This window comes from Poecilia mexicana, unplaced genomic scaffold, assembly GCF_051168715.1.
Source record: "Poecilia mexicana isolate PSO_F unplaced genomic scaffold, ASM5116871v1 scaffold_13, whole genome shotgun sequence".
Lineage (NCBI taxonomy): Eukaryota > Metazoa > Chordata > Actinopteri > Cyprinodontiformes > Poeciliidae > Poecilia > Poecilia mexicana.
Window position 1 is genome coordinate 26,053,594 of NW_028263382.1, and position 21,468 is coordinate 26,075,061.

The 21,468-nt window shown below is 40.1% G+C and overlaps 1 protein-coding gene across 1 annotated transcript in view; it reads left to right on the forward strand.

Moving 5' to 3' along the window:
- The window catches only part of dscaml1 (Down syndrome cell adhesion molecule like 1), a 117,785-nt gene that overhangs the window by 67,997 nt on the left and 28,320 nt on the right, over positions 1-21,468 (forward strand). The window contains exons 4-18 of the mRNA XM_088011953.1: positions 3,214-3,360; positions 3,470-3,748; positions 4,476-4,751; positions 5,492-5,791; positions 8,983-9,125; positions 9,285-9,414; positions 13,514-13,792; positions 14,747-14,875; positions 14,987-15,166; positions 16,443-16,648; positions 17,561-17,657; positions 17,781-17,909; positions 18,015-18,182; positions 18,340-18,410; positions 19,229-19,469. Coding sequence (XP_087868079.1) covers positions 3,214-3,360; positions 3,470-3,748; positions 4,476-4,751; positions 5,492-5,791; positions 8,983-9,125; positions 9,285-9,414; positions 13,514-13,792; positions 14,747-14,875; positions 14,987-15,166; positions 16,443-16,648; positions 17,561-17,657; positions 17,781-17,909; positions 18,015-18,182; positions 18,340-18,410; positions 19,229-19,469 — 2,775 coding nt within the window. The remainder of the gene's footprint in view (positions 1-3,213; positions 3,361-3,469; positions 3,749-4,475; positions 4,752-5,491; positions 5,792-8,982; positions 9,126-9,284; positions 9,415-13,513; positions 13,793-14,746; positions 14,876-14,986; positions 15,167-16,442; positions 16,649-17,560; positions 17,658-17,780; positions 17,910-18,014; positions 18,183-18,339; positions 18,411-19,228; positions 19,470-21,468) is intronic.

Consider the following 21,468-nt stretch of genomic DNA (forward strand, 5'->3'; position numbering starts at 1 on the left):
AAGGGAACATTTCACTTTAATTTTGTGTGTGGCTCCAAATCCAGGCCTCCATTGGTTAATAAATTTGATTTCCATTGATGATTTTTGTGTGATTTTGTTGTCGGCATATTCAACTTTGTACAGAACAAAGTATTCAATGAGAATATTTCATTAATTCAGATCTAGGATGTGTTATTTGAGTGTTCCCTTTAGTTTTTTGAGCAGTGCATTTTGTTTTTATTGAATAAAACTTCTCAGTAAGCCTATCACTCAATTAAAAGAGTTCCCTGATACCAACAAGTTTGTAATGCAGCTGAGTTCACACTAGAAACTGACCTGGCTTTTTCCAGTTTTTGTCTGTATTTGGAAACCTTGTCCTGTTGTATCAACTCCAAGTATCATTGATTTTTAAGTGTTTAAACAGATTTGCACATACACCATTAAGCGATTGTATACAGAGATTGCAGGGTAACAGCAGATCTTTAAATTGAAATCGTAAGGTTCCCTTTCGTAGAACCACTTTTGCTCAAAGCGCTCTGTGAGAGGATCTGTTGTTTAGAGCTCACTTCCTGTCAAGTTAAAGTCAAGTTAAAGTTTAAAAAAAAAAGTAAACAGTAAAGAAACTGTTCAGTCGTTGATTTGAGGTGAAGCTGAAGAAAGTGCAGGTAGTCATTCATCGTCATCATTTACTTTTTGCAGTGGACTGATGCCACTGGATGCAAAGCAGGCGTCATCGTCATGTTACCACTGCCACATTTAAAAGCCGGGCAAGTGTTTGACAGATCTCGACTCCTTCAAATATTATTTTTATTATTATTTCCAAATAGATCAATGTGTTTCTTAACTGAACATAAAGCTTTTCTCCAGAAGACTTTTAGGGTCTCGATCTTTCGGTCAAGCTTGAAGATGTCATTTTTTTTGCTGGTCCTGACACTCGTTGAGTCCATGTTAATGTTAAACATGTTCCAGAAGTTCCTGGTTTATGACGGGTTTTGATCAGCATGGTTCCAAAGATGTTCCTGAACATCCTGACCAGTTTATTTCAATGGCCACAGTTTGCATCAGAGGGATGCAAATGAATGTTTGAACAGGAAAATTATTCCAAACGCACATCGAAAATGGTTTTGAAACAAATAAAACAGGTTCATGCCAAACTTGAATGGCACAGATATCTTTTATTCAAAGCCTGACCCGTGTCAGGAAACCAACCTACTGATGATATCCAACAATTTCTGATAATATGACTGGTCGAGATTCCAGCCAGAAAGTGAGAGGTGCAGGAAACGGCTTTAACCAAATGTGCCAGGTGTTTGGTGTTTCAGCAGTTCTGCAGTTTTCTGAATATTTGTTCCAGATCAGAGGAGCATAAAAACCTAATGCTGCTTCTCCGTATTTATTTCTAATTCTGGGGAGTCGAAGAAAATTTGAAACTGAAAACCTGAAAAGTGTAGAATGTTATAACAACATGTATTAAATGTGACTTGCTACAGGATATTGATAGAAATCTCTAAGTGTCGATCCAAATCAACCGAAATCATATGTCGTGCTTAATTTGTGATATTAGTTTGGGTTAGCAAATTAGGGTTTGATCACAAAATGATAATTCAATAAACTAATCAAAGTAAAACTTTTGTGACCTTTGTTGTGGGCAGCATGTCTTGAATTGACTGGTCGTAAATGTGTAAGATTCCTGATGCAGATTTTTTTCCCCCACTTGTTTTGGTTTTGTATTGATAAAAACACTGAGAGGAGAATGAAACTGATGGATAAGTGGTGGAGTAAGTTTCCTTCACATTGTCTCTTGACAAGCCTATTTTCATTTATGTCCTCTGTGCTGCTTTACTTTGTCTTCATTTGTAATAGTCTCTGGATTTCTTGCTCCCCTCCTCCCCAATCACCCCCTTCGTGCTCCGTCTTTCTTTCTTCAGGCATGTTGTGACAAGGGTGTAGCAATGTGTTACACAGGGCTCCGCTCACCAAGTGCATATTATCCTGTAAGGCATAATACCCAGGTTGGAACAAAAGGGCAGGCTTTGAAATTACAGCTTACGTTGCTTAGCACTCAGCACAACAGTCTGACTCACATGAAAACACGTGTGTGAACTTTATGATTGTAAGTGCTCTGAGGGCTGACAGTCATGTATGCCATTAAGGAAAAAATAACTGTAAAAATACTCACAGATGCATGCAAAGGATCATTCACAACCACTCTGATGTCCGCTAGCGTGTTTTATCATTTTTCAACTTTTACGGCCAATTTTTCCAACAAATTGGACAGGTCAGGCATAAACACGGTGACAAAAATGAAAGGAAGCCAAGTCCTAATAAGGGTAGAAATAATAACTTGTGTGTGTGCTTGTGTAGTATTTAAAACAATTTAGTTTGATTTCCTTTGTCAAAAACTACAGAAGTGGGAAGCCTCAACAACCCTTGTTCCACACCTAAGGTGGCTAATGACGCTAAGTTTGGTGTCTGATTCAAAACGTTTTAGTCCGTGCCAAACTGGAGAGCGACAGGCTTTCAAGGGGTCTGGGCAGCATTTGATCATCTTTAGTTGAAAGTTTAAATCGTAGACTTCAACAGAATAACTTAATCTGGAATTCTTATTCTTTAAGATCATTTTTGAAAACTTTAATGTCAGAAAACAAAACAAGCCTTTTCAATGCTTCTTTGATGTGAAACAACCACCTCCTAGTGCAGGGGTCTTTAAATCTAGGCTTTGAAACCCAGTGTCTTGTAACATTTAGATGCGTTTCTGCTTCAACACGCCTACGTCGCATACTGATGTTATTAGCAGGACTCTGGAGAAACTGCATACTGAGGAGGCTGGACTGGGGACACATCTAAAAGCTGCAGGACACTGACCCTTGAGGCCTGGATATAAGGACTCCTGTTCAAGTATACTGAGAAGAGTGTGAAATGTCCTATAAATTACCTCAATATAATGTTTCTTCAATTACAGATGCTTTTAAACATTTTTGTGAAATCTGTATGTGAAAAAATCTAGCTTTTCATCCTTCTAGATCAGTTATTCTCAAATTTTTTTTGTTTTTATATGTTTTTATAAGCAACGACACATAAGGCATATTTTTGCAGAATGGGTTTCATCACTGAAGTGGTTGTATGTCTCCATGGTTTACAGGTCAAAGGAGTGACGCAGGGCACACTGCATGCAGGAATTACCTTTGACAGTATACCAAAATGACCAGCCTGTACTTCTCCACTCTTTTACAGGTAATCGTTTCTTCCTGACCTCATTTGGCGCTTTATATATCTCAGAAGTGCAGAAGGAAGATGCTTTGTCCACCTACCGCTGCATCACAAAGCACAAGTACAGTGGAGAGACCCGCCAGAGTAATGGAGCCAGGCTCTCTGTAAAGGGTAGGTAAAGAAACTTGTTTTCCTTTTCGTTAGTTACTTTTGGTCTCTCAGAATGTTTTGACGAGCGCATTAATCTGAAGCAAAATCACATTTCTGTGATCACCTTTAGACCCTAAGGAGTCCCCCCCATCTGTGCTGGATAGTTTCCAGTCTGGTGAGATGCAGGTTGGACACAGCGTGGAGCTGCCCTGCATTGCCTCCGGATATCCAAATCCCACCATCCGATGGTTGAAGGACGGTCGACCACTGCCAGTTGACTCTCGCTGGACGCGCCGCATCACTGGCCTCACTATCTCCGACTTAAGACTTGAGGACAGTGGCAACTACATTTGTGAAGTCACGAACAGCTTTGGCTCCAAAGAGGTGACGGGTCATCTCAATGTTATAGGTAGGTAGTCAGGGTAGATATGTCTTAAAACTATTTTGACTTTCGTCTCATTGTAAGGCTTGGGTAAAACTATGTAAACTTAAAGCTCCTAAGTTAGACTTATTATTTGAGACTAATTTTGTTTTATTGAGGATAAAAGCAAGCCAGTCAGCAAGTGCACACCCCACAATTGCTCAAAACTCACTTCTTATTTTGTATTTTATACACTTTTTTGGAGCAGAGTGACCACATTTTAGTTCAAACCTTAAGTGACAGATCATATATGGTAGGACATTCAGACTTGGAGTCACAGATACTTGCACTCATTCTGTGAGAAAAAAAATACCCATCTTACCCATGCAGATGCAGTGACACACAGACACACATGCTCTCACACACATTCAGCAGCTCCCAGCTCATCACACCAGCTGCTTTATTGCTCACTGACATTTTTTTCCCTCTCTGTCTTCCTGTCTCGGGTTTTTCCTTGCTGCTCAGCACACAATCTCAATCACACACAAACACACACACACACGCATGCAGACAGACACAGAAACTGAAACATAGACAAGAAATACACACCAAAATATGATTTGTGTTGCTTAGCCAGCACAGTGTAGCTCATAAGAAAATTTCCATCCTGTGCCTGGGATGCTGACATATACCAACTTTTGTTCCTTCAATATGTAGGTACTTACTTGCCTCCATCTACGCTATTGTCTTCTATTTTTTCCCCCCTCATCTCTAGAACCACTGCGGGTCACTTTGTCTCCAAAGAACCTCAAGACGGGGATCAGCAGTACAGTAATCCTCTCCTGTGCCGTCCAGGGTTCCCCCCACTTTACTGTTTCCTGGTACCGTAACACAGAACCTGTGATGCCTGATCAGCACTTTTCCATCCAAGGAGCACACAATGAGACACTCTTCATCTCTGCTGCACAAAAAAGACATTCTGGAGCGTACCAGTGCTTTGCCTCACGAAAGGGCCAGACTGCCCAGGACTTCTCCATCATACTGCTGGAAGGTAAAAAAATGTTGAACAGTTTGTTGGGCTTTTGCTTTATAGGTGAATGTCTAATGCGGTTGATTGCTAATATGTTCATTTATTGATTTGAGAAGGCACAAATTAAAGGATATTTTTTTTTGCTGTTCAAAACATCCAGCGTCTTTACCAGCATCTCTGGTAAAGATGTATGAAAAGATCAATTTATGTTCCAGTAACCTAAACTCGCATAAGATATTGAAAAATTGAACGTTTTTTTGTGTAGGAGGAAAATCCCCATTTGTTTTTTAACAAACTCACTGTTACAATTGTCATTATCGTTATATTAATCATTTGTATTTTACTTTTATTGTAGATTTATAGGGGTGCTGTTTTATACGCTGAACTCGGAGTAAAAGAAGAAAAAGAACTTTTAAAAAAAACCTCAAAAAACTAAGAGTTCATAATCATATCCATTGTTTTCTTTAATCACTTTGTGTTTGGCCTTAAACTCTTACTGGGTGTTTTACTTTCTGTGCCACACAACCACAAAAATATGGACTGCACATGGCTTTCCACAGAGAGTCCTAGAAGCGCTTAGCTGGTGGGTAAATGTCACAAAATATACAGCACAAAGCACTTTCTTCTAATTGCTTCATGGTTCAGGCAAAGTGTTTTTTGAGGGTGTAGAAGAAATGGGAGCTGGAATAAAGTACCGAGACCCGCTGTTGGGTGATTTCCTATTTCTTATATTTTTGCCTAATGATTTTTTTTTTTTGTAGATGGTACGCCCCGTATTGTCGCCTCCTTCAGTGAACGAGTGGTGGTCCCTGGTGAGCCGTTTTCCCTGATGTGTGCTGCCAAAGGAGCCCCTCCGCCTACCATCACCTGGACCCTGGACGATGAGCCCGTGGCTCGGGATCTGTCGCGCGTGAGATCCAGCCAGTACACGCTCTCCGACGGGAGCACCGTTAGCTTTGTCAACGTCAGCAGCCCGCAGATTCGTGATGGAGGAGTGTATCGGTGCGCCGCACGAAACTCGGCTGGTAGTGCTGAGTACCAAGCGCGCATAAACGTAAGAGGTGCCTGTCTACTTTTCAATATCAGTCATACAGAGGCTTCCCATAGCCTGACCCCCTCCCTACCCTGACCAATAACCTCTACTGTACCCTCCTATTACTCTATTTCTGTCTCTGTATGCGTGTCTTTTCTCCTCTTTATAGTTTTAGTTTTCATACCTTTTTATTTTTGTTTACCATCTTTCTAAAATTTGATTTCTTGTTTCTTCTAGAAGAAGAAACAAGAAATCTTTTTTCTTTGTCTTTTTTTTATGTAATCAAAACCTCTGAACATATATATGTCACAGTAGTGTTGATGCATACATAATTCAAACTAAGATACCTCCACAACCTATCTGTTTGAACAAACATTTTAAATCATCATATAAGCACTGTTTAATCCAACATCTGAAAATGGAGAGAGTGACAGAACTGCAAATCTTTTTCGTGGAGTTTAGCCCAAAATTCAGTACGTGTCGGGCTAAAGTTATATGGTTGATGGTCGAGCTGGGGCTTCTTTGGTGCATTTTTAATAAGCATACAACACAGATAAATCTAAACAAGAATGCACAATATAAAGATGTGTTAATCTGCTTTAATAGTATAAATAGAAGAGAAAGTAGGTTACCCTGGTGAGGAAAGAAAGAAAGGTGCAGAGGTTTATTAGCCTGTACATGCGCACATGGCTCCATCCTGTTGGGCCCCAATCACATATCCCAGAAGATTTGCACTTGGTTCACTCTGCATTCACAACAAGTGAGAAAATTGAGCTGGAATATGTAAAACAAAAGCTAAAAACGATGTTACACTAACAAACCAGCAGAGTGCAAAATCAGAGATCAGGATTAATTTTAAACTACCTTTGGTCTCAGGCCTCTGATTAGTTATTTAGTTCAGGTTGGATGTTGAGGCCCGATTTAAACGTTACATTTCAGACACATATGGCCAATGAACACCGCTAAGCTACAGAACGACAGCACGGATCGCAGAAGCAGCCAAGAGGACAATGATAATCCTGGTGGAGCTACAGATATTTATAGCTCAGGGAAGAGAATGCATTGACATCGAATCAACTAATTATGAACTTCACAAATTTGTGGAAATTTGTTGTGTGAAAATATGGTAAAGTCCCAAAGGACTTGCAATTTTAGCTGCGGTGAAAAATATTTTTACAATGTGCTGGCTCATTTTGCTTCACAATTATGCCTCAATAAAGTACATTACACTGTGTGTTTGTGTGTGTAACATGAGAAAATGTTACATACACACTATGCACATGTACACATACTACTCACATATGTATTCTTCAAATGACTTAAAAGCAGACTGTACATTAGCTATACATCTAGTCATAGCAATTTAAGAAGCCTCTATCGAAAATTCACCCATGAAACCCAAGATGAGAAGGAAACAAATGATTAAGTACTCGAGGAAAATTGAATGAAACGGGAACAACTAAAAGAGGACAGCTTCTTATAAGTGGAGCAGCTGATTGTAAACTCTGCTGACAGAAGGGGTGAAGTTACTGTTGTCTGGGATGACACTGATAAAGAGTGACACCAATGGACAAAGCTGCATCACCCTCTCAGTCTCTCTCTCTCAATTTCTCTCAGTCTCTTTTCTTGGTCCTTTCGTTGATATGTATAGTTGTGACATGCAAGTCTGCTCTAAGCAAACATGTCAGAAAGATTATTGAAGTGAGAATGAGCTCCAGTGCCAGAGTTTTAGTCATCCATGCTACACAAACTGTCAGAAATGGCGCGGCCACACATACATTGACACCCATACTTACGACCAGACTTCACAAAGCCCAATCATGCTAATATGCTTTCCCACTCACTATGATTCTGCTTTATTCAAAATATCCTTTTCACTGAGCAACCAAGTTTCACAGAAACGTACAGACGTAGCCGAAAACACATTTATGTTAAGCTCGAGTGTGTGCACTCGCACGGGCGCGTGTGTGCGTATATGTGACGGAGCTCCTGAATAATACATCTTTGACTCGTCAGAGTTGTGACTTCAAAGCTCAGAACATGCTGAGAGAAGGAGGAAAGGGAGAGAAAAAATATGAGACCAAAAGATGGCAGGGGTATAGGAGAGGGTGTCAGAAGAAGCAAAAACAAGATGAACAATGATGAGAAGGTCAAAGACGAAGTGACGAATGACTGAGAGATGGCTCTCAATTGCTGCCAAAAATGCTAAACGTTTTCTGTCAAATTACATTCAGATTACGTTTTTTTTTGTTTTGTTTTTTTTAAAAAGCATTTTGCTCAACATGGGCACTTTTTTTTTTACTATTGTAGATATATCACAGTATTTTGTGACTTTTTCCTTTGATGATGACTCCAGCAAATTTAATAGAATTCATTCTTGTGTATTTTTATAACATTAGTCATATATAGACAATAAAACAGCACAGAAAATATACTTTGGTATTTTCAAGAGAAACAGAAAGTGCATTGAAAACAGGAAGTCACAAAAAAATAATATTTGAGATGTTGAAAATTGTTTTGTCAGTTGCTGTGGTGGTATCTCACCTTTCAGGACCAATCAGTCACCAAAGATTAACAGACTGTTATTCTTAGGCATAGATATAGATCCACTTCCTTCAAATAATCCAGAAATATTCCTTCAAATAATCCAGAAATATTTAAACAAACTTGGGAAAAAAAAAAAAAACATGCAAGTTTTCCTACATTCACTTACTTAGATTTTTTTTTGTCTTTGTAGTTAATAGTCAGTTCCAGTTTTTGTTGATAATGAGCTTTAAATAAAATCTCATCTCCCCTCCAGTATAAGAAAAATAAGAGCTTTATTGATAATCTTTCTTCTGATCTATATAGATACAGAGGAACAGGCACTTCTCATAACAATTTTATGTGATATATTTTAGAATAACCCTTCTTCAGGTATTCCGATACAGCTGCAGAATTAAAATGCCATTTTACCTGAAAATCATAAGATGTCTTAAACCACCATCTCTTTCTAAACCTCTATACACTTTTTTTTTTCTCTGACTTCTGTCTTTTTCCCCTCTCTCCAACTCCCTTCCTTTTCCACCTCCCCTTTCGGCATTATTCCCAAAATTCCAAGACCTGCTATTGGCACCATAAACTAATGATCTTCTTTTTCCCCCTCTTTCTTTTTCTTTCTCTGATTGTGCCTCTCTTTCTTTCCCCACATATCTGTATTTATCTCTTTCTCCAAATCAGGGCCTCCGAGGATTAGGCCTATGAAGAATATTACAGCGGTGGCAGGAAGAAACACTTTCATAAACTGCAGAGTAATTGGGTATCCTTATTACTCGATTAACTGGTACAAGGAGGGAATTCTGCTGCCTGACAACCATCGTCAGGTGAGGTCCACTTTAAACTCGTAAAACACGACGCACGCAACACAAATGAGGGAATTATTTTTATTTTTCCTACACTCCAAAAGTTTACTCTTCACAATTACCCCTCTATGTATTGATGACGTATCAGTGCATGCTAATACATTCATGATACTTCTCCAGGTGGTGTTTGAGAATGGGACGCTTAAGCTCAGCGACGTTCAGAAAGGCATGGACGAGGGTGCCTATGTGTGCAGCGTGCTGATCCAGCCACAGCTATTCATCACACAAACCATTTATGTCACCGTCAAAGGTCAGTTACAGAGATGACGCTACTGAACATAACTGTTTCACAGGTTCTGACTTACTGAAAGGAGGTGTGGAACGTTGTCTATCGCTACAACTGGACACTTCCTCGGTTGTACATGATCTCTGCTTGAACACGTGATCCAGTTGGAGTTCAGATAGACCATTTGGATGTGCAAAATGCAATGTGCTGCTACACATAAGTACAATATTTTGTTGTCTAGACACTCTGCTACATTTAGGTAGCATCCTAAATAATTTTTTGTTAGCATCTTAATTTTTAAATCAGATGTTTGATTTGGTTGATTCTGACAGTCATGGGAAGTTAAATTATCTGCTAAGTTTGATTATTGGAACTTTCAAGTGACGTACTCATGAGTGGTGAATACTTTCATGTGAGGATAGTTATAAGTTGTTCAAAAAATATATTTCTTCTCTTGGAACGGTGTGAATAATTGTGACTCTAGCTGCAACTTCTATGTATGCACTACTAGAGCTGTGTTTCCAATGTGTTTAATGTGACAAATCCCATCATAAGTACAAAGACAGTTTACCTTTGCAATCTTACAGCATTTTATATGTACTTAAATGAAGAAAGAAAGAGATTCGCAAAACTGATTAGCCGGAATTCCATACCCTTGTTTAGCATTTCCACAACAAATGCACTGATGTAATAGACAAGAAAATGTAATGGAGAAAAATGAACAGACTGAAAACTATGACTCAAAAAGAATGTAAATATATCAGCATTCCACTGGGAGAGGACAACAAATTAAAATTTTTATTTAAGGGCTAAAAAATTTGATTTTGCATGACGTGTCATATGTATGCATATATGACATGTAATATATACATTTAATAGCATAGTTTTGTTTTACAATATTTTACACAATGCCTACACGTAATTACATATGTGTAATTTTTAAGCACTTGAAAGCCTCACAATGCATCGTATGGAACAGAAAACCCCAGCAAATTTGCTTCAGCTTTCTGGAGTTTATTCATTTAACTTTACCTTCACCAATGAATTGTCAAAAGAAATGTTCCTCTATGAAATCAATTATTGTCCTCCGTTTCCTCCAAGCCTGTTTCGAGTTCCCCGTTCCCCATGAGACCCTCAAACAGAGGGGGCATGGGCGAGGACTCTTCCTCCATCATGTCCGCCCAGCTCTTAGAGGCTCGCGGTTGATGCATTTCACCCGCCGCAACAGCTGAAGATGATGAGAGGCACGGGTCCTGGCTGTTAGCTACAGCTACTCTTAGCCGCCTTTCCAGGATTTTTTTCTGGCATCGACGAGCAGTGCTGGCACCCCTGAGGGTCAGCTAGCGACGCCTGAGCGTGTTTAGCGCCCATACAAGCGATGCACATAGGGTGCGGGTCCCTGCCCGAAATAGAGGCCCCGCATGACGCAGGGCACGAGCGGGATACACCCTCTTTAACCGTTGGTTCCGACCCTTTGGTGGGGGCGGGAGCCGTAGCCATGCCGAAAGCTTATTATAGTTCGTCGTAATACGTTAGCTATAAAACTGAAGATAAAATCCGCTCGCCGTGGCACGTTAGCTGAACTTTACCAATTGTTTATGCTAGCGATGTACCGCTAAGCAGCTACCAAGCCCACCCTTACGTGTTAGCTTAGCCAACAGTTACTCTGTTAATTAAAACAGTAGCTATAAAAGCAGCCCACCTCGACGCGATAGCTGCTTCAAACGGAAAAAAAAAGAAAAGAAAATGCTTCTTTGGAAGCACTTACCCAGCACTGTCCAGGCCTGTCCTGGTACTGCCTTCAGCGACGTCTTCCTTTACGGAACGCCTAAGAACGGTTAAGCAGAGCCAAGCTAGCCTGAATGTGCTGAGGGAGCTTTTCGTAGTTCTTCACACGGGAAGAAAGCGAAATGAGTTAAGAGGGGTAGGTTGGCCATGATATTGGATGGTCGGTGGAGCGACGGTGACTGTTCCACCTGTCTGTGCATAGACATAATATAATGATAATATAAGGATAGACGCCTCATGGACCGCTCTCGCCTATTGTCGCTGACGAGATTTAGGGCGGCCATCTTGGAGCGGTACACCACTGCACTCAGCGTTATGTGTTTAGCAGGCACAATGACGTATCAGCGCATTTAATCGATCATAACACACTTTTTTGTTACTGGAAACCATATTCAAACATATATCAAAGCTACATTTATAAACAATTGTATTTTTAAGTATGTTTTTAATACATAGTTCATATTTAAATATGCTTAGTGGCTATAACAATAGAATAGGAACAGAATATTCTGATATCGATGTATGAAGAGCATATTACAAAGCACACAGCCGTTCATAATTTATTTAATAAATAATTTAGTAATATCAATATATATTTATATAACTATACAAACACTAATAAATAAAGATTAATAATGGCACAAATAAATAATGATTAATACTGAATAATATATATTGAATACATGTTTATATGTATGCATGTGTGTACATACATATATATAGATATGTATATGTTTATATATGTAGGAGGGTATACCGCTCCAAGATGGCCGCCGTATTTCCTGCGCTGGAGCGGCCAATGGGGGGTCGACTCTTATATTATGTCTATGTGTCTGTCTGTCGCAGACAGACGTGATGTCATTGGAGCTAACGTAGTTGGGTCACGCCGAGGCCATTCCCCTAGTGAAACACCGAGCGAAGTTAGAAAAAGAATCATTATTGTCCTTCAGTCTTGTTCACTTGATAAACGATCAACAGTCTCAGATCCGCCTGCTGAAACCTTTCATTCACCTTTTATGTTATGGTGCACTTTTGTCTTTGGCTCTGAGGCAACTTGTAATCAGTTCTGTGCTTGTCTTCAACGCAGTCTCAGGTTAAGCCATCTTTGAATATGTTAATCAGTGCTGCTCCAGGATGCTTGAAGTTCTTTCTACTTCATAATGCTTTATCAAGGATTTGTCAATCAGGTTGGTTGTTGGGATTATCATTCACAGCAGTGACAAAGAACAAATCAGTGAAGAGGAATTATGATCCTTTTTAATCTACTTTGGTTTAGTGCCATAAACAGAGTGATTATTGGAATGGTTGGAAGCAGGACTGTTTTAGTGAAACGAAATGAGAAGAAAAAGGGAAAGCTGTGTGCATTCCCTCTAATGACCCCTGATTAGGGGGCAGAGAGGCCAAGTGCAAGCTCTCAGCCACTCGGCAATTGAAGAGAGCAGGAGTTCTATTGTATAAGTTTTGCGAGTGTGTGTGCTCCTCGCTCGTTGCACGCGTTGGTATAAATGAAAAGTATGTGTTGTGAATATTATTTTTTTTTCTTCCTAATGTTACGTGCTGTCCTTAGCTGCAACAGAACAACATGTTTGTTCCAGGAAGTTGTGAAGTGTGAGTGTGGGTTGTGTTCGTTCTCTTCGACGTGTGAGATTTTTGTTGCTTCCTTGTTTTGCTCTGCACGTTAAGTTTAGGAGCAGGCTACCACTTGTTTGTGTGTGCATATGCACACGCGTCTTGCTGTTTGTTGATGCAGGTATGTGTTTATTTGAATTTGTGCCCATCATGCCTCTGATTTAATTAGATGAATGTTAATGAGGCCCAGATAAAATCTCCCAGATGTCTCTGCTGAAACACAGAGAACCTAGCCCCCATCGTCATCCCCCTCTTCAAATCATCAGCATCACCTCAGCTGGTATCCATGCCAACACGGTTTTTCTCCCCTATGGATGGTGCTCTAATTAGAGCAGCTATTATGGGTTGGCTTGAGCAGGGCAGGGTGGGTTGGAGTCGAGGAGTTGGTGAGGGCCACTGTGGAGGGTGCAGTGGGTTAGTTGCCCAACTTTTGCCTATGGAAGTTTTTAATCTTTAAGATATCAGGGCAAGAAGATGGACACAGAACATCATTAGTATTAGATTACTTTATTAACAGAGAAAGAGACATATTAATGATGTTGTCAGAAGAAAATAAGTAATTCTACGGGCTGTTTTTTAAAAAAAACAAAAAAGAGGACTTTTTTACCTTTTTATTGCACCGCCTCCTCTTTTTCTTCAACTAAATCCTTCTCATTCCTTTACCTCGGCTTTTCTCTTTCATTTATTCTGTCTCTGACCCTTTTAGTCCCCCCGCTGATCCAGCCGTTTGACTTTCCCCCAACCTCCATCGGTAAATTGATGTACATCGCCTGCGTGGTGTCATCTGGAGACATGCCCATACGAATCACCTGGCGTAAGGACGGCCAGGAGATCGTGCCCTCCTCGGGGATCACCATCGACACAAAGGAGTTCATGAGTTCACTGCAGATCTCCAAAGTGTCGCTCAAACACAACGGCAACTACACCTGCATCGCCAGCAACGACGCTGCTACTGTCAGCACAGAGAGGCAGCTCACAGTTACAGGTAAGCAAAGGAGAGGGCTAGAAGTACAGAAATATTGGGTATAATTAGAAAATTAGCTTCAGGAGAGCTGGGAAATAAAAAAAAGTCGCAAACAGCTATTCACCCTGTGGCTGATAAGAGATTATTCTTAACATCTCTAACGTGGATGCGTCTGTAATAAAACAGTTTTTACCTTGTCAAGTCACTTTTAGTTGTGAAAAAGATTAATTGTAAATCTTGAAAGTATTTAAAATCAATGTAAAATAACTGCTAATTCCCTTTTATAAATGATGAAATAAAAAGAAACAATAAATCTGGAATAAATTAGAGTTTTTTGGGGTTTTTTAAATCATTGGCCTTAATGTCTTTCACACATAAATTGTGAGTTTATGGAGCCACACATCACACCAAATACTAATATTATTGTTCAAATTTTTGAAGTGGAGTAAACCACACTTACAAGCATTACAACAGATGGTGGCCAGAGTGATCTCGGCCTCCAAGATCCAGGTGTAGCGCGTCGATACTCCCAACAGAGTCAGCATAAGGATTTCTGTCGTGTAAAACCGCTCTTGTTTTCAAGGTTTTGAATTCACTTTTAAACTGCTACATTTTCAGATCAGACGAAGGCCATCCGTGTTGTAAGCCGAGCAACACGGAAAATAGTTTGATATTTAAACAGTCCTACATACATGTACATGGATGAAATCAGCTTGTAATCACAGTAAAAACAGGCCTGCAACAACTGGCTCATCTTCACTTCTCATCTCTGAAAGCAGCTGGGAAATTTACAGTACGTTAAAAGAAAATAGCCAAGTTTTATTTTTAGCCTATGCACATGAATGCAGATGATGGTGTTTGTGACTCGCACAGAATCTCAAATACACTCAAGTCAAAAGTTTTGACACTCACCTGAATTGAAATTAACTGGCTTTTGACTTGTACTGAAGTACATTTTTTTCATGATTTTTCCAGTCCCTCCACGATTTGTTGTGCAGCCCAACAACCAGGATGGCATCTATGGCAAATCGGCAATCTTGAACTGTTCTGTTGATGGATACCCTCCTCCTAAGGTCATGTGGAAGCACGCCAGAGGAGCTTTAGGTACACAAACCTCGTCACACCGATCTGCATGTGTCATTTTCTTCTGTCAACGTTCATCTGAAAAATACTTCACAATAACGTTGCCCGTTTGGCTCTCCCCTTTTTGTCTAGCTGGGATTGGAAACCCACAGCAGTACCACCCGGTTCCTCTGACTGGCCGCATTCAGATCATGACTAATGGCTCCCTGCTGATCAGACATGTCCTGGAGGAAGATCGAGGTTTCTACCTCTGTCAGGCCTCCAATGGCGTGGGCTCGGACATCAGCAAGAGTATGGTCCTCACTGTTAAGAGTGAGTATACAAACGCACACAGGGGAAACGAGGTCGGAGTGGAGATGGAACATTTAGGATGCTCTGATTTTGCTTTTTTAGCATCCTTGCACTCACTAACCAGGTCAAGCCAATAAATTAGCTCGCAGTACTTTCGGATTGATGAAGCAAAGGTGACGATTAGCAGAGGGGGGAGGGGGGGGGAAGAGCAGGTTGTCTGCAAACCTGTGATAGACAGTGAGACGATAACTGAGCCATTGATCTTTTGACTCATGGGATCTGTGTTGAGACAGTCAAAAAGACTTTGAGCTTGATCGTTATCTGTAATCAATGACTCTATCCCGCTCTGCCTGTCAGGAACCTCCAAGCCCTGTGTAAAAATGAAAAGGAAACAGTATTTGTGCGCACATTCATAAATCCAAAAAAACAAAGGTTATTACTGTCATGTACAGCACCATCCAAGGCTAATGTATTCTGTAACTTGCAGCGCATTGATCTTGCAATTCAGCTGTTCTCGCAAGAGAGACGTTAAGCTTGACATCTGGCAGCTTTTGACACTCGCGCACACAATCCAGTAAAACAAGGTGCAGATAACTGCATCTACTGCTCTCAACATGTTTCTCTATCCATGGGGCTGCCCCGCTCTCGCCGGTGCACTCCTTTCTCCTTCTCGTGTTAGTGTTATTGATTAAACCGTTCCCCTCCTCTGCCTCCCTCAACTCTGTCTGTTTCGCTCAGCGGAGAAGAGGGAAAAGCGGAAAAGACGGCGAGTGGGATGAATAAGTGATGAAAACAAAACAGCAGAACCCTCGTCGGATCGATACTGTGTGTGTGTGTGTGTGTGTGCGTGTGTGTGTGTGTGTGTGTGTGTGTGTGTGTGTGTGTGAGTGTTGGACTTAGAAGATTGAGTATGTGAGGGATTTGTGTATCGTACACGAAAGGTGGAGTGTATTGTTTTGCCTCTTCATTCACTTACTCCCCTTATGTTAACTATTGGAGAATGAGAAAGGAGGTTTATTGACTTTACCTCAATGACCACAGCTCTTCATTGCTCTAATGCATTGGAACTCTGTTACTCTGAGCTCCTCCTTTCTCTTCCACCTCTCTCTCCACTCCTTCACTTCTCTCTTTTCACTTAAATTCTGCTTAGTATCCACTTACTCTTGACTTTTCTTTCGTTCCTCTTTTATCTCGGACTGTCATCCAGCATCCCTATCTGTTTAGTGATTTCCTTTGCTTCTACCCATTTGCCCACACCTTCCTTTCATCTTACACTCGATTTCCTTTCTCCCATTAGTCCCAGCAATGATCACCAGTCACCCCAACACCACCATGGCCAAGAAGGGTCATGTGAAGGAGCTGAACTGCACAGCCAGAGGAGAATGGCCCATCATCATCCGTTGGGAAAGGGGTGACACGGTGATTGACCCAGAACGCAACCCCCGGTACTCCATAACCACAAGCCCCAACGAAAAGACAGACGAGGTGTTGTCTACTCTCAAGGTAAAACACATTTGTTTACAGCAGAGCGTCTAGCTGGTGAAATCAGACAACTGTGTGTTTGTTTTTTTTTACTCGCATCTTTGACAAATAGCTTTCTCTTATTTCATTTTTTTTTCACGTTTCCTGTTGTCCACATATGTTTTTATTTAGAGGTTTTACCTTGGTGGGACCGGTGAACTGGTGAAGGTCTGCTTTGCTGGGCTACACATAGTGAATCTTAGTGGTGCCTCGTGAAAGTATTGAGTCCCCTAAACTATCAGAATGCATACTAGTGCCTCTGAGTGTCTGACCAGTCACACTGGAATATCTCAAAGATGTAAAATTATATACAGTTCGCACAGTATTAGTATAAAAAGATATCTTGAATTTAGAGATATATTGCTGTTTTTTCACCTAACTAATATTGCTTTTTAGTTTAATGTTACCAATCATGTTGTAATGTACCATAACAGCAAACTGGATTCAGGTTGTTCTGAATAAAGTAATTGCATCTAAACAACAACAAAAACAGAACTACTGGAAGTAAATTTTTAAAACAATCACTACTCACATTATTGGTAACGTCAGTAAAGAGAAGAGAGGTATTTAATAATTATTATACAGTGGGTTGATATTGTGTTGGGTTCTTTAAGGATTATTCTTGATGCATTAAGAATTAGAAAATAATTAATCATAACTTTGAAACTTTGATCTAGTAGCTGGATGGCAAATTGTGAATCAAAATGTACGACAGGCATCAAAGACTTCATAATTTCAGCTGATGTTGTGATGCAGTGTCACCTAAGAGGTCTCTAACAAGCGCGCAACGGAAACAGAAGAAACCGTCATGAAGACCCCCAACACAACATTCCAGCCGTGTGAACGGGTCGTTTTGTCTCTTTGACGTTTCTCTTTCTGCATTTCTCTCTGCAGCTGAAGCCAGCAGAGCGTGAAGATTCAGTCTTCTTCTCCTGTCATGCCATCAACTCTTATGGAGAAGGACGAGGCCTTATCCAGCTCACTGTGCAAGGTATTCGTTCAAGTCAATATTTTCACATAAATTAAAAACTGTTGCCAACACTTCCCCGCTTTTGGTTGCACCAGCTGGTGTGTTTGTGTTGTTTTGTTCTTAAATTCTCCTTAAATTTCTCAGAGCCTCCAGACCCGCCAGAGCTGGAAGTGCGAGAAGTAAAAGATCGTAGCATGAATCTCCGATGGACACAAAGATTTGATGGGAATAGCGTCATCACCTCCTATGACATTGAATACAAAAACAAGACGGGTAACTTCAACTAGACTGCTTGTTGACAAAACGGAGCAATTTTTAAAATTTAACAGTAACTGTTGGTTACTGAAATTAGATTTATTTCATTTTTCGTTCTGACAGATACTTGGGAGCTGAAGCATGCCACTCGAAACATATCTCCCACAAACAATCAGGCCAACATAGTAGACCTCCACCCTGCGTCCGTCTACAGTATCCGTATGTTCTCGTACAACGCGATAGGCAAGAGCGAGGCCAGTAAAGAGCTCACCATCAGCACCGAAGAAGCACGTAGGTTTCTGAACAGCATTATCTTTACTTTTGCATTTATGTTAGTTCGAATTTTTTATTTTTTAAAACAAGATGTAGTAGAAGTAGTAAAACCCTAAACTGTGTTTTAATGGGAATTAATGATGCAGACTTTGACTTTCTGTCTCTGACTGCACAGAGCCTGATGGTCCTCCAATGGATGTCGTCCTTCAGCCGGTCACCTCTCAAAGTATCCGCGTGACCTGGAAGGCAAGTTTATGCGACGTGTGCCTTGCTTTCTTAGTAGTTTAGCTCCTGTAAGCAAGCTTCTCTATTCAGTTAATCAATCGATCAAGTTTATTTCAACAAAATCCTGAAATGTGCACTTCATAAAACACAAAAATGAAAATTAAAAAGTCACAAAAACAACATGCAGTCGACAATTGAGAAACCAGTGACAAACATTACATTTTGGCAAGTGAAATGATCAAATTCATCAATACGCGTCGCGTATGTTGATCAGTGTTTCATTTTTTATGGTACAAAGTATCTCTAAACAGGTGAGTTTTTAGTCTTGATTTGGAGGAACTCAGTCTTTCAGCTATTTTGCAGTTTTCTGGAAGTTTTTTCCAGATTTGTGGTGCATAGAAGCTGAATGCTGCTTTGGTTCTGGTTCTAACCCTAACCCAGAACCAGAAGACCTGACTGAGAGGTCAGGAAGGTTAATACAACAACAACAGATCTTTATTGTAATGTGGTGCTGAGCCATAAATCATGATTTATAAAACCAACACCAGAACTGTAAAATCTTTTGTCTGATTTACAGGATGCCAGTGTTAGGATTTTTTATGTTAAAGTTGCTTTTCAATGTTAAGTTACCAAATGTAGCATTAGTAGGGGTATGTTGATGCATTCATTTTGCAAAATGGATCAAGTCAAGAAGTGTCTTTGTTGCAAGCTCAAAGCACCAACCTTTATAATACTTCGGTCTCACTGCACCAGACGAAATCATTTTCCAATAGCAGCTTGACACTAACACACTTTTCTTTTTTTTTTCTTTTTTTTGTTCTTGCTACATTTCTCTGCAGGCTCCAAGAAAGGAGCTACAGAACGGGGTTATCCGCGGTTACCAGATCGGGTACAGAGAGAACGGCCCTGGCAGCAACGGCCAGTACAGCATCGTTGAGATGAAAGCCACTGGGGACAGTGAGGTCTACACCCTGGACAACCTGAAGAAGTTTGCTCAGTACGGTGTTGTTGTCCAGGCCTTCAACAGAGCAGGCACAGGACCTTCGAGCTCAGAGATCAACGCAACAACACTGGAGGATGGTAAGGTTGACCACAAACATAACACACATCAGGTTTCATCATAGAGATTCAGATCTCTTGTTGAGCAGCAGTAGTAAAACAAGTTAAGCAACATGGATCATTATAAACATTAACCTGCCAGCACTATGAATCTTATCACCTCCTCTCTTCTTTTTTTTTTCTCTGATCTACATACTGCAATTTTTTTGCCCTTGTTTTAGCTTTCTCATACAATAATCTCTGTCAAGTCAAGTTCTCTGATTTGCAATCCACAATTGTTATATTCTCTCTCGTCTTCTCTATCCAACAACAAATGCTGTGCTGCTAGAATTCAAATGCTGCTGCACCAAGGACACAGATAGTCTCCAAGACACAGCATAGTGCGTTGCAGGAAACTGAGTGATCTCAGTAAATACATGTGGAGAAGCTGTTGTGCCCCCTGACTACTGAGGGGTAAACAGAATATTTCTGAGTGAGTGAACAAATGATTAAATGAGCTGCTAAGGCATGTTTTCTGGTTTTACACAGTTGGGGACAGCATTGGAAAATCTTTTATGTGTGTGTCAAGTATGCAAGTGTCACTAATGTCAAAAGGCGTCATTTTCAATAGCACATTCCAACCATTCACGTGATTGTTGTGCATAGACTCATTAAAAATGCTTCTTCTAGTGCAATAGTTCAAGAAATTTGATCAAAATCCATTAACATTCTTTCTTGCACCTTATTTGAGGTCATTCTCAAAAGTGGTAACAGTGCTAAACCTTGACCGATGCAAGAGCCTGTTCTTGATTTTCCACAGCCAGAGAACCAGTTTGGAGTGTTTTGCTTACGTCATTAAAAACATCTCTTCATATAAGTAGTATTCTGAATTTATGGCGAGGATCGAACCCCAAGGAGACCGCTTAACTTCACAGATGTCACTTTTATTTTTGGTATTTCTGCAAACAGATGTCATGATGCCACTATTTTGTGTGTGCTAACGCTTTTAAATGTACATTCAAACACTGAGTTCTTCACAATCCTGATCAGAAGAGCCGACACTGGCACCACTAAAACTGCAAATAGAAGCTGGATAGAGAGTCTCAAATAGGGTTTCAGATGAGATAAGACAAGACTCTTTATTGTCTATTAAAAGAATGTAAAACTGACTTTTTCTTTAAGTTTCTAGCAACAAAAGCAACCATGCAAAAATGCACAAAGCACACAACTAAAACAAAAACATGAGTCCATAAAAGACACACACAGTCAATCATGTGAAATAAAGCAGCTCATATTAACTCTGCGTGGCCACATAAAAAGACTGACATTGATATTTTGGGAGTAAAAACTAATTGATCTACTTGGACTTCGTATAAAACATGACAGGAAGATGAGAGACGGTAGACTCATGTTTTTTCTGTCTTAATACAACTTTGCATCTATATTACAGCTTTGCTGTTTTCAGTAAATTAAATGTTATACTAGTATTAAATAGAGTGCTTACAGTTTGAATGATTGATGGTCTGTCTGAAGCATTTTACCAAAGATGGCCCAGTTAAGAGCAGAGAAAGATTGAAATATAGAAAATGACTTAAAGTTATTGGCTAAAAAAGATAATTTACTCACAAAATGTCCCACATTTTATACCTGAAAACATTACAAAACAACCAAACTGTAATATTTGTCATTGTCAGGAATCTACCATTACAAGCTTATTATAATTTTTTAACCACAAAATGCAACATCACCTGAATGCATAAAAAAAACAATGTTTTTTTTGTTTGTTTTTTTTTCAGGCTTCAAAGGACACAATTTTTGATGGTTTTATTATACTCCTGGATTTGCTCTGAATGATATAGAGCACTATATATTTCCATTTTTAATCCAATTCTCAGATTTCTTTGTCACGCACAAAACATTCGAGTACACACAAACACATGCGTCGCATAATTGTCCACAGTTGCTGAGCCTCATTGGTCCAGAGGAGACGTAGCCCTCCTGGTTCCTTCCTGTGGTTGTAACCCTGACGACAGTGATATTG